The sequence below is a fragment of the Xyrauchen texanus genome, chromosome 1, assembly GCF_025860055.1.
Source record: "Xyrauchen texanus isolate HMW12.3.18 chromosome 1, RBS_HiC_50CHRs, whole genome shotgun sequence".
Taxonomy (NCBI): Eukaryota; Metazoa; Chordata; class Actinopteri; order Cypriniformes; family Catostomidae; genus Xyrauchen; species Xyrauchen texanus.
In genome coordinates, this window is record NC_068276.1 from 8,115,143 (window position 1) to 8,129,608 (window position 14,466).

Consider the following 14,466-nt stretch of genomic DNA (forward strand, 5'->3'; position numbering starts at 1 on the left):
GTTATGTTTGATCAATTACTGAATGTAAAGAACAGAAAGGATATAAAAAGAGACATTATCAAAGACAAATGGATTGCGTGGATCTCTTCTTTGGACACAGAACGAAAAAACCAAACTCTGCAAGCAGTGAAAGTATATCTCTTAAATTTGCATATTAAAAGATCGATCTTGGGAGTTTAAGAATAGCTATTGAGATTGTTTAAATGAAGATCGAATTTAACTCAAATTTTTTTTTTTTTACCCAGTCCAATCCCTGTTATTTTTTATTTTAATTCATACGTTTTGTTTTGAAATAGTTCAAAATAGAAAATGTCCAATTCTTTTTCCTTAACTTCTGGTCCCTGCTTACGTACCCACCAGGGGGTATCCGCATACCCCCGGAAGGGAATCGCTGTTCTAAATGACGTACAGAAAGCACAGACCAATCAGCTGTGAGCTTATACTTCCGCAAATGTTAAATGGGTTAATAACTTATATCTTTATTTCAATGGAAATCAACTGGTATAAACATTTAATTATTATACTGTATAAGTATTATTGTTATTGTTATGTATTGTAATTATATTGTTACTAAAACTGTGGATACATGCATTTGATATTTAAATTAAACAAAAGATATTTTAAATCACCCTTACAAAAAAAACTAAACTTGCCATAAATTTGTCTCTTGTTATTTTCACATGAAAATGAGCTTTTCAATCATGCAAATGTTTGCCAGATGTTTGCAGCTCTTCGCCGGTAGTGGTGAACCTCCGGCAACCTTTGGCAACAATGGACTATTTGCCGAAACTCTCAACTCTCGATTTTTGTAAGGGCAGTCAATCAGACACCAGAAATATCACAAGCTAGCTTTAATGTAACAGTCAGAAGTTTTTTTTTATTTAATATGTGACAAATAAAATTACATAAAAAATACAGCTACAAGCAGTGATTACGGGGCCAAGAACACCAATGGCAAACATTTACATTGAACATAGAATTAAATTGGTATTACATTTTGATCAATTGGTAGCGCCGTTACCGAATTGATATGGTATTGTAAGGGCTTGGTCACAATGCCATATATGAAGTTTCATGTCAAAACACGAAAGGGTTCAAGAGATACAATTCTCAGATCTTTATTGGCATCTTGCCATAAAATTAGTTGATGCATTAAACGAGAATTGTTTGATCTCTCAAAAGGCTTTTTATAAAAAAAATTCATGAGTATCTGAAGATGATACATGCAAAATTTTGTGAGTTCTAGGATCAATTTGAAATGTACATTTTCAATTAAATTTAATTTAGGCCAAACTATTCCGAAGTTACAAGCAAAAATAGCAATCTCTCCTGACCACTAGGTGGCACAGTGCCAAAACGCTACAGGTTTAGAAACTTGGTGACATATACCAAGTTTCATGTCAATATGCTTAAGGATTGCCTAGTTAAAGCCTGTTTTGGCGTCCTTGCAGTCAAATTCTTTGAAGCGTAATTTGTGAACGGTTAGGTCTATCATAATGAATTTCAAAACCATTTTGTCAAGAGTGTCACTAGATGTTACATCATAAATTTCAAGCAAATCAGGCATGAGGCCTAGGAACAAATTCAAAATGCTGTAAGATCAAGTGGGCAGAGCTGGAAAACAATGCAATGTTTCGTTTTGCGGCATGACCAGTATGTGTGATTTTTCTTCCTAAATCTCTTAAGTGCAAACATCACCCACAGTCTTGACTAAACCCTCAAGAACATTTTCACTGGTCATCTCAATCACAGTCGCATGAAAGATTGTGAATGAATCTGATGCAGACAAAAGGTTGGTGGGTTCCTGGACCCCCCTTAAGAGTTAATGGACCCCCTCATAAGGCCAAAATAATGTAACTTGGGGGGGTTCCCTGGTGTTTGATCAAAACTAGAATATTAGTAAAAACAGATTTGTTTTTGTTTTTTTCAAATGTTTGCGATGACACAATGAGACATTGTTCATTATCGGTCTCAGTTTTCATAAATAATCCAAACAACATTTTTTACATCAGAAAATTTTTAACACACCCGAGTGCGGCACGAGACGTTTTCTGAAGGAACTTACAGATGGTGACTGAGTGATACTGGCAGAGTGAATCCTCATTTTCACCTCTGTATAATGGTAAAATACTATTCTTCTTTGATATGTGATTGTTGGTACGCCTAAATTGCTAATATTAAATCACCTTTTATCTTATAACTAAACCGCCACTAGAAGTTAATTAATATGCACACAGTTAATATGCACGTAGTTTAGCCGGTATTTATGTCTCTGCCTGTCAATTATTCTGCACGTTCACAGGGCAGCCCATATATGGGGTTAAAGAAGTTGAGAACACCAGTTTGTCGATTACAGTTACAGTACTGGCAACACTTACCATACGTGTCCACTGTTAATTCCAATAGGAGTCGACAATGAATTAAAAACACCCGCTAATCTTCACTCACCACGCACCAGTTAACACGTACCATGAGAAGGTACCGGTACGTGTTCTGCTCCAGCAAAATTCCACCCCATGCAGAGGTACTTGAGTTTACAGTAATTTGGCCCATTTTTAGTGAATGTTCTGAGGTGACGTGCTGCATTGCTTCCAATGTTCACGGTGTAAGGTGCTAAAGAAGTGTTCAAAAACACACACACCTGCAGTGAGAATGTGAGCTGCAGGTCTGTTTCCGTCTGGCCGGTCGATGGCAACAAGATCTCATTGGAACGAAGGATTCGCTTTGATCCCTGAGAGAGAGAGCGAGAGAGAGAGAGAGAGTGGTGAAGGAACAGAGGAAGGATGAATAAAGTGCTTAAATTGCTAGACTGATTATGCAGAAGAAAGAGTGTTGTCTTCTGTGTATACAAAAAGAGAAAGCAGGGAATGCAAGCCGCTTACAAAATCACAATCATGGTATCAGATGGTGATACCATGGTACTTTATTATATGCCATGACTCTAATTACTGTACCATTTTGATTGCAACACAGTTTTTAAATACCATTATTATTTTAGTCTGTTCTCACTTAAACGAATTGCACTGATTCAGAAGACATTGATTAAATTATGCATTATGATGCCTTTGTTATATTTGGACCTTCAGAGTTCTGGTCACCATTCACTTGCTCTGTATGGACCTACAGAGCTGAAATATTCTTCTAAAAATCTTTGTTTGTGTTCAGCAGAAGAAAGACATACACATATTTGGGATGGCACGAGGGAGAGTAAATGATGAGAGAATTTTCATTTTTGGATGAACTATCCCTTTAAAAAGAATTGGCATTTACCTAGTATTTTACTCACATAAATCGAGAAATAATGTAGAGTGGGACTTGATATTATCAACAGGTTTTAATTAGATAAGTGACAGGTAGGCTGTAATATTATGGGTAATAATAATATTCATTTATTTTCATATATAATAACTATGGTTTATGATACACAGCATTAATTTAGCCCCGCACACATCGTTGAATGCATCAGCAAAAAAGTTAAGTTTTAGTAAAAATTTACATTGTGATGAAAGTTTATGACATCAATCAAATGAATCAAACATTCTTTAGAATAGCATTCACTGATAAAAACGGGATTGTGTCTTGGCCAAATAAAGTTGTACATGGTAATAAAAGTGAGAAATCTTTAAAAAAGAATCTAGTTTAAAAAAATATATGTCAAGTTTTAAAATATTTAATCTTTGAGTCTCTACGAAGAGAAGAGGTTTCCTCAAATAGCATTTCTTTGATTTAATGACTTCAAAAATGTAATGTGGTGTAAACAAGATACAGGTATTAAAATATTTTCCTTGCACCTTTAGTACAAATGGGTATACACAACTTAATCTCAATTTTCAAACAAGTTTTCAAAAAAAAAAATTCCAACAGAACTATATATATATTTTTTTCAACATAGCATTTCTACAAATAATTGTTTATTTATGCAACTTAGAGTGTTTATAATAAAAAATCTACAGGTCAAAATGATTAGCCCTCTGATGTTAATAGTCAATAGTGTATCCATTTTGCTTGATAACAACCTTTAGTCGTTTGTTGTAGTTCTCAAGTAGTTTTAGGCATTTCTCCTGAAGAAGTCGCAGCCCATTCCTCCTAAGCAAATCTCTTGACTTCAGTGTGACCCACAGATTTTCTATGGGATTCAAGTCTGGGCTTTGTGCAGGCCAGTCAAGGACGTTCCTTTTGCTCGTTTGGAGGTATTTCTTCACCAGAAGTGAGGTATGCATTGGGTCGTTATTATGCTGGAAGACAAAAAATCAACCCAAACCAAGTTGTTGCAGATTGCTTGAGGTTGTCTTTCAAAATGTTCTCGTATTCTTCCTTTTTCAGGATTCCTTCGACCCTGATGAGATTCCCACTTCCAGATGCACTGAAACATTCCCACAGCATTATACTCCCACCGCCATGTTTCACTGTGGGAACAGTGTTCTTTGGGTTGAGCGCCTCTCCCTTCTTTCTCCAAACATAGGCAACATCTCTATGGCCAAAGAGCTCTAGTTTTGTCTCATCTCACCAAAAGACACATTTCCAGTATGCAAGATTTTTCTCTAGGTTGTCCTTGGCATACGTCAGTCTTGCTTGAAGTGGAGTTTTTCTTGGTCTGCAACCTCGCAGTCCATTCCTGTGCAGAGCTCTAGTGACTTTTTATTGAGGCATCAATCCCAGACTTGGCTAAATCATTCACTAGTGTCTTGGCAGTTGTTCTTGGGTCTTTAGAAACTTCTCTCCAGTTTTCCTTCCAAGGTTTTTGAAATCTTTCACTTCCTGCCTCTGCCAGTCTTGTTCTCCACTGTGTGGGTCTCTTCAAACTTCTTGATAATAGGGGTGTGACGGTTATTATATAACAGTGAGACCGACGGTTATAGTTGAAAACCGTCATTAGAACTCCATAACCGCCAAAACCGTGTAATTAAAATATTTTTTTACAAAAAAAAAAAAATAATCATAGAGAATGTTTAAATACTAATTAAAAACAACAGTTTAACTTTAACTTTTAAACGCGCAATCCAACGGACCACTGAGGCGGCGGCACATTACTTTCTAGAGCAATTAAATAGGCCTACACTGTCCGCCTGTTTTGTTATATACATCCTAATAAAGTGCCTATAATATTTCTATTCTGAAATAATATCGGCATTATAATTATTATGACTATGATATGATGAATGATTTTTCATTAGGCTATTTTTGGTGCGCATACGCACAGCGCGTGATCGCGTGGTACATGGGAGCGGACGCGCTGCCTGCTGCAGTAGCCGTCACTTTACATGTGAGAACTTCGTGAAGAAAGGTAAAACAGATGGATCTCGTTGCGAAAAATAATGTTACATCGCCTATATGGGCACATTTCGGGTTTAAACCAGATGGCAACGGAAAACCAGAAAATCATGATGAGCCTGTGTGCAGAATATGCGGAAAGACGGTAGGCCTATTTGTTACAAATGCCAACACCACCAATCTCCGTAACCATCTGAAGATTAACCACCCCGCGGTTTACGCGGCCATTGGATTAACCACTGCTTCTGCTGTCGCTCAACCATCCACATCTGGTCAGAGGCAGTTGAATATGGCCGAGGCATTTTCCAAGGCGACGAAATATAAAAAAGACTGCGACAAATGGAGAGTACTAACAGATAGTGTGACTCGACAGTGGAAAAAAGTTCATTTAAAGAAATGTTGCATACTTTCGACAAACAGTACGAGTTGCCTGGGAGAAAGTACTTCTCTCAAACAGCTGTTCCGGCCTTGTATAGTAAGGTAAATGATGAGGTGCAAAGAGAACTCCAGGAAATCAGTAATTTTGCACTGACAACAGATATGTGGTCAAGCGTGAATATGACCCCATATATGAGCCTGACCGTTCACTACCTCGCAAAAGACCCTTTTGTTGTAAACCCTAACCCCCGACGGTTATGTTATGAACCGTCACATTTGACTCAAGTCATAACCGTCATCACCAATTCTGAAACCGGCACACCCCTACTTGATAATACTTCTCACGCAGTTCTTGACACCTGAAAACGCTTTGATATGTGTGTATGTCCTTCTCCTGCTTTGTGAGCATTAACAATTATTTTTCTCAAGTCTAAACAAATTTATTTTGTCTTTGCCATGATGACAGTTTTATATTACTTCACAAGTTGTTTTGCAAGATACTAATCATATATATATATATATATATATATATATATATATATATTTTTTTTTTCTCTCCAAACAGTCTCCCAAAATGGCTACCTGTATGTTAATTACACCACAAGTCTTTTAAATGTGACTCATATTTTAAAATAAAATTGTTTCACTGCTTATTGTTTTAAGAAATAATAATAAAACATGATGGTACACTTCTCAGATTCTAATGAGACTTTCTCTTTGTTTTTAATGTGATTATTAGAGATACACAACATAATAAAACAAATTTGCCTCAGAAAAAACATCAAAATGACTACTCAGCAATTGAAAAGAAGTCTTTAAGAATAATGAGTGCAGGAACATAAGTAAGAAGTGTGCGCACCTGGAGTTTGACAGCAATAACCACAGAGGTCAAATCTTTATCCAGCTCTTTAAGCATGACCAGCTTCTTCAGTGTCAGGTTGAAGAGTCTGTGAACACAGCATGAAGAAACTGTTAAAACACACAATGCAATGCTACAAAGCTCTGATCCATTTAATAGTAGGTTAAACAGTTTAACGCCCCTTATAAAATTGATATTTTCAACTGAAATTGTGAATAGATGAGAAGTATGGGAGTATATTAATAACAAATGTTGAAAAAAAAAAAAAGAAACACTCTTGAATTTCACCAATTGAAAAAAATAAACATTGCATTAAAAGTGCTTGTGTGTTTTGAAGATGCAATTTCACATGGTTGTATATGAAAGCTTTGAATATTTAAATTGAAAACATTTCGCACAACATTTCAGCATTAAACAATGATGGACAAATATTCGCCTACCAAAGTTCACATCCAAAATATTCAGTTATTTGTTACATTCAGTTCATTATATTTTACTTTGCAAATGTGTCAAACATTTCAGTGGTTCAAATTCGGTTGGAAATTCAACCTTGTACATCCTTGTACAGCATGTGCTGATGCACAATTTTCTGCAATGGGAGAAAGGTGCCTCAGGTTGTTTCTAGCAGTGTACTCAGACTTACAGGCTATGGTTAGGATTAAGGTGGAGGCAGGGTTAGGGCATCTGCAGCCTGCCAGGAAAAAACAGAGGCCCCTTTGTACAATGGGCCCAATTTTCACTTGCTGCTACCAGCCTTCACCACTAGGAGGTGCAATCGGGTGTTAATGAAGACGACGAGCAACAGGGAGAGGTTCTCCACAAACAAACCTTTATCACAATCTGTATGTTATCACATTCAATTCCGATTAGTAGGGTTATAAAAGTTCCACATGCATTGTTGTCAATGGACAATAGTCAGTTTGTATAAATCAATTCAACTTGGCTGAACTTGACAAAGTCATTTTAAATGGTTTCTTCAGTGTTTCTGCTTTAAAGCAACTGTTTCCAGCCAAGCGTTTGTTTATTCAAAAAGTATTTATATCCTCCCGTGTTGAGTGCAGTGATTGGGGAAGCATTCACTGGCAACCAAATATACAGTATATAACAAGAATGGCAGTCTGAGTTTAAATTTGTTGGACCTAATCTGATTTGAATGCATTGTAAATAAATAAATATGAAAACAAAAAGATGAAAAAGTAAATGGTGTCTACAACTGCATATTGCTTAAAATATAGAAGGGTGATTAATCTAACATGCTAAAACAATGACAGTAATATTTCAAATAAAATGTACGTAAAACAGTCTCTTCAGACTCGAGTTGTGTACATTCACTAATCGCCTGAATAGCTTGCAACTGCTTTTTTTTTTTCTCATAAACAAGGAAAACTGCCCTGACAATTGCCTCAATCGGATACAGCTGTACTTTAAAATGGAAGACGACACACATAGTAAAGTATCATGTCAAACTGAAGAAACTGTTAAAAATGACTATTGTTCACTGTCAAGTCAGTTTTATTAATTTATCAATACTGGTAATTGTCCAGGTCCTCTTCCTGTTCCTTACTGATCTTCAATAACACTGGATTGCACCACCTAGTGGTGAACAACAGTATCAGCAAGTGAAGATTGTGCATCTGCGTTCTACAGCTTTTCCTACAATGCCAGGATGCAGACCTGCCAACAAGGGAAAATATTTTGAGTACCACAATAGTGTAAAACTAAGTTCACGTGCCTTTGCACCACTTCGTTTTGCACACGGCCATTTCCCTATTCACCACCATATCATCAAGTTATTCAACATATAAATCGGCTATGAAGAATACAATCATATATTCTTGAGAAGAACTCTTTAATATTTTACAAACTTGCACTGCACTGGGCTATATTATAATATACAATGAGTCAAAAGTTTCAGTAAACCTGCTTATAACCATTTTTTTCATGATTAATTTAATTGTATGATATGTGTGCTTATACAAACTGATAACCATAATAGAATTCAAATATTTAATAAAAATGGAAATAATATATTTTTTATAATGTAATATATGTTTTCATTTTAAAGTATTGACAGAAACTTGTGTTGTAATGTAAAAAAAAATATAAAATTCCCAAGTTTGGCAGGTCTGCGTTAAATTAACTCAGTTCACAATTTCAACTGTCCTCATCCTCCCCAGCCCGAGTTAAAAGCACTGTCCTCACTAGAGGAACCAGCCAGACGGAGGAAGAACGAGAGGGAAAAAAAACCTATTTTGTGTTGCTACTGACTAGCAATCTCTTGAAATGATTGACATTATGCATCTGTCAATCCTCCCCGCTTGATAGTTGGCGGAAAGAACCCAGCGCTATGATTGGTCGAACTCTTCTTCTTCTGCTTTTAGACAGGCTAGATGCTGCTGCCAAATGCTGTTAGACTTGAGTACTGCACATGCACAATTTAACAAAAAGGCGTCACCAGCTTTTTGCGTAGTTTAAAGTGACAGATCGTACCAGCGTACTTTGATGTCAAAATGCGTACTTGCTATGCAAAATGCGTTCATGTTGGCAGGTCTGCAGGATGTAAAGGTGAATTTACAACAGAATTTAAACAATTTAAATTTTAGAAGCAAATTTAGAAAGCAAAATATAATGGACCGAACAATAACTGTTGAATAATAAAGATAATAATAAAAATTATATTTTGGAAGTGAACTTTGAAAGGTGAATATTTATTATTGAAAATGTAATGATGCATGTTTGTGCAAATTTTTTTCAATTAAAACATTTACAGCTTAAATATCCAACCATATAAAACTGCATCACCAAAAAAAATGCAAGCACTGTTAATGCAGTGCGTTTATTTTTCAATTATCTCAATTCAGTTTGCTTTTTTTTTTTTTTTTCCCCCAAAGACATTTGACATCAATATACGTCAACAGCAGTTGAGCAGACCATTAAGATTTTTGAATTTTGCCATACAGAACTGCGACGAAACTATAATCACTTATGGAGCAATCTAATTGTGTCACTGCTCTGGCAAAAGGTACTGACTATATCGTCTTTGACTTGATCAACAGTTGGCAGATTTTTAGATAAAGCTGCCATATGGTTTCTTATAAGATCAACATGTAAAAATCAACATGTGTGCAGATTTGTTTTGTCTTGTTTTGGAGAATGAGTTAAGGCTACTGATTGAATTATTTACAATTGCTCTTGAGAAGCCACTGAAATGAAGGCTCTTCTGTCATACAGATCAATAACAATCTAAAACAGCAACTGACCAGACAACAACATATCCAGAAATCTATAAAGCTCACTTTTATTTTAACGTAAATGCTGGGGTTTTCATTTATAAGGCATTTGCCTAAAGAAAAAAAAAAAAAGGTTAAAATACCTCTACTACTCAACAGTTTCAAAGCATACCACAATTCAATGTCTGTTTCCAGCATGAGAAAGATATTAAAAAGTGTGAAGGGGGAATAAAAGCAGTTCTCTGTGAAAGATGCAGAGTTAACAGACCAACATTATACATGACAGAAAACAACGTATAAACAGTACTGAATATGAAGTGTTGTGTTCTGTTTTTATCTGCAATATGTATCATCATCGATTGTTTTAATAGATAGTCACTAATTTCTCCATTTTTACAACCTTGCAGTCTTATTTCTGTGCAATATAAAAGGCTTGAAATTTTAATAAAATGTACAGTTTTTGTAAACTGTATAACACAAACTATCGTTTACCTTTTTTACTAAAACATTATATTTTACTTAATAAAGTTTGCACAAACATAAATTTCAAACTGTAATTTGACATTTTAATTAAATGTACACATTTTTGTAATTTGATTAACAAACCGTTGTTTTAGTTTCTTTTTTATTTAATTATTGTATTCCTATTCTTATTTTTTATATAGACAGACAGATATTATGTTTTGTTTTCTCATTTGTAGGTTGCTTCACACAGTTTTTTATCTATATGGGCAAGTAAATTGTTCTCATATCAAATTATGATGAATTCTGAATATTTCTGTGAATTATTCATTTCAATTACATTTTAATATTTTTTGATAATATTTAGAAACATTTCTTGTATAACACAAACTGTTGCTTCCATTTTTACTTTTATAATTTTATTATTTTAGTATGTTTTTATCAGTATATATACACACACACTGGCGGCCAAATGTTTGAAATAATGTACAGATTTTCTGTTTTGAAAGGAAACTGGCAATTTAATTCACCAAAGTGATCACAAAGTATAGGCAGGATATTATTGATGTAAAAAACAGCACCATCACTATTTGAAAAAAGTAATTTTTGATCAAATCTAGACAGGCCCCATTTCCAGCAGTCTTCACTCCAACATCTTATCCTTGAGTAATCATGCTAAATTGCTAATTTAGTACTAGAAAATCACTTTATGTGATAGCCATTATAGCAAACACTACTGAAAGCTATTTGGTTCGTTAAATGAAGCTTAACATTGTCTTTGTGTTTGTTTTTGAGTTGTCACGGTATGCAATATACTGGCAAGATTAACTTTTCTGGTTCTAGGTAAATTTTAAAGAAAAAAGACTGGGCTGGATTACAGTATTAGTGTCTTTTAACTAAAAACAGAACAATAAACATAAAGCCCCCATCCTCCCCCATCCTATTTTACGGGGATTGTGATACAAAAACAAATCAAAATAAGATCACGCATTGTATATGAGTCAATAAAGTAATATAATAAAATAAACAAAAATTTAAATATGTATAGTATGAAAAATATAGTTTGAAAAATATACATACTTTTTTCAAAGCATTGAAGGGTTAAAGTTAGGCTATCTATTGGGGTAATCTGGTTGCGATACTTGTTTGACAAACATTTGTAATTCATTGTAATATTGGCAACTAGCTAAACTTCTGTGAGGACAGCACCTTGCAAATGTAAGTTGAACGATTAATCATCACCCCATGCTGTCAATTTTAAGATTATTTGAGAAATAAATGTTGGACTGAGGTGGGTAATATGCTAAAGCTAACAACAGCACATCATGTGTTTAAAACATAAATTCCTTAAACTGAAAAACTGTGAATGCTTCCATGTAGTAAAAAAAGTTACTGTTCCATAATAATGTGTGTTTGGAATTCGCTGATAGCTGAATCATTACTGTAGCATGTTGTGTTACTCACAATGGCATAATGTGTCTTATTTGTGGTTTGATTAGTTTAGTCAATAACAAGTTCACAAACAGATCATCTTTTAGCCATGACAACACTAACAACAATGCAGCTGTGAAATTGCACTGAATGCACAGATGGCAGAAGTTGTCTTTGTGGGCCACGATCTCTCTCTCTCTCTCACACACACACACACACACACACACACACACACACACACACACACACACACACACACACACACACACACACACACACACACTAAAACTGGGGTCAGGTACCTTTTTTCAAGGAGGCATTTTTTTATTTTTGGTTGAGGCATTTTTTTTAAAAGAGCTATCACAAACTAATAATTTAACTGCTTTCAAAAAACTGCCTATAGACTACTCAAAAACACAAAAACAAACAAGTATGCCAAAATTAATAGGCAACATTGCAATATGGAATTGAGTACACGTGGTTGTACGGGTCACCATGCTACTTCATTTTACAATTGTTCATGAAAAAGTTAACTTCCCTTTTGGGCTGGGCAATATGTAAAAAATATTTTTACGATATTCACCTTAAAAAAATATTGCAATATCTGATTATATCTTCAACCCCCCTGCCCAGGATCAGTGAATATTTTGCTTTTTTGATTTTGCTTTAAAAACTAATTTAATGAAACAAAAAAAAACATTTACTAAATTCAAATTGCACTTTAAATGAAATGAAAAAAATCAAAAAGTGATCAAAAAAATCGTATACTACATAACCACCTCCCCAAATCTAAACATTTACCATCTCATATGGCCCTATCTGCCAACACGCAATAATCCGTCAACGACAACAGGTGGAAAATTACTTATAGCCTACAAATTAAGAACTAAAATGTAAAGATAATAATAATAATAATCATCATAATAAATAAACCTAATAAATTCCCATGTGTTCCCAAAAAAATGCTGACAAATGTGTATTATTTTCGAATGTGTTTGTATTGTGTTTTGGTAATATAGTCAATGCTGCCTAAAGAAAAGAAAACTAAATTTTAGGTTCAAGGTGTCTGATATTATTTTATGATTTAATTACTTTTGTCTTTGTTTAATTAATATATATATACACATTCATACATACATACACACACACCCACACCAGCACAGAGGTGGCCAAAACATTGAAAGAAATTGGTACTTTTATTAACCAAAGTGGCATTCACAATGTATAGTCTTAAGAGTTCTCATCTAAAAATCCTCCACGTGCAGAGTGGTGGTGGTGTAGTGGTCTAAACCACATAACTGGTAATCAGAAGATCCCCACAGAAGATGGTTCGATCCCCACAGCCATCACCATTGTGTCCTTGAGCAAGGCACTTAACTCCAGGTTTCTCCGGGGGGATTATCCCTGTAATAAGTGCACTGTAAGTCGCTTTGGATAAAAGCGTCTGCCAAATGCATAAATGTAAATGTAAATGAAATGACAGCATTTAAATAGAACCTGTGTTGGTGAACGATGAGACACACGGCGAGCCACTTTTTAACAAAGAGCCATAGATTCCCGATCACTGCACAAAAACATGAACACTCTCTGTAAAGGTCTCTGTTCTCTAGGTTCCTCTCTCTTTTTCATCTGTGTTTCAGACCTATAAATCAGGGCGCACAAGCAAACACGACCAAGATCATCTTTCAGTTTTGCATTCCAAAAAATTCAATATGAAAGAAGTCATAAAACATGGTTTTTCATGTTATTTCTGAATAAAAAGAGTTAGGTGCAGTAGGTGTAACATTGTAGCAGTGATAGGGATATTACTTCTATAGAAACTGTAGATTGTCATGTCTCCAAGCTGCTCATAAGTTAAAGCTACAATCAGGCTACCCTTTTAAAAACAAGCCACAAGCTAGTAACAAAAGTAGCTAACTACACAAAAACAAACCGTTTAAATTCTAAAGTTTAGAGAGGGTGAAAGTTTTTTCATGAAAACTAAAATTTGGATGATTTTTGATACAAGAAACCTTGACTAAAATATTAATTGCTGAACTTTAGGGATAAAATACAATTCTACAACAGTGTATATATTATGGCACCCTTAAAAAGTGATTGTAGAACAGCGCCTTTGCACCAAATCAGTCCATTGCGTCAGATTGCTGTGAAAGCCTCTCAGAATTTAGAAACCACAAAGCTTGTGCCTTACTCAGGGTATGTAGCTAGTTATATGTGTGTGTGTGAGGGTGTACATGTTCATGTGTGTGCAGGTTTTTCCGTGGGTGAGTAAATGTATGTGGTTGTACAATTGCAATTGTAGAGACATGGGGAAGTTTTGAAAACTCAGAGGAAAATTATAATTCTCCCAGTTTGCTCTTTAATAGCTCAGGAGACTTAATGGAGTTTTCAGTTATGCTTCATACAAATATCAAATTGAACTCAGATTTAAAAATAACACAAATAAGATGATTGCTAATTAATAGTATAGAAAAGAATAGAGTCTTGCAATGTACATTCAATACAATACGCACTGTGCAATATAGCACACCAACTTGAAGGCTACAGACAAGATGCTTCCTGCACAAATTGAGGTATCATTTGTGTCTGTTGAGATTCAATCACACAAACACAGTGTTTTAGGGCTGTGGTTTTAATGATGAAATGCTCTAAACACACACGCATTCACCCTTCTCCACAGGGGATGTCTGAATGCCTATTGTCTTCACAGTATGATGGCTAAATTGCAGAGTCATTTGATTATTCCAGAGGGGCTCAAACACACACACATACACAAGAGTGATTATCATCCAATCAGCCATGCTCTTGATGTCACCTTCAACCTAACCCATCTCA

The 14,466-nt window shown here is 35.0% G+C and overlaps 1 protein-coding gene across 1 annotated transcript in view; it reads right to left on the reverse strand.

Moving 5' to 3' along the window:
• The window catches only part of LOC127659504 (phosphofurin acidic cluster sorting protein 1-like), an 84,053-nt gene that overhangs the window by 36,302 nt on the left and 33,285 nt on the right, over positions 1 to 14,466 (reverse strand). The window contains exons 2-3 of the mRNA XM_052149391.1: positions 6,509 to 6,596; positions 2,642 to 2,731 (exon numbers count right to left, since the gene is read on the reverse strand). Of these exons, the coding sequence (XP_052005351.1) occupies positions 2,642 to 2,731; positions 6,509 to 6,596 (178 nt within the window). The remainder of the gene's footprint in view (positions 1 to 2,641; positions 2,732 to 6,508; positions 6,597 to 14,466) is intronic.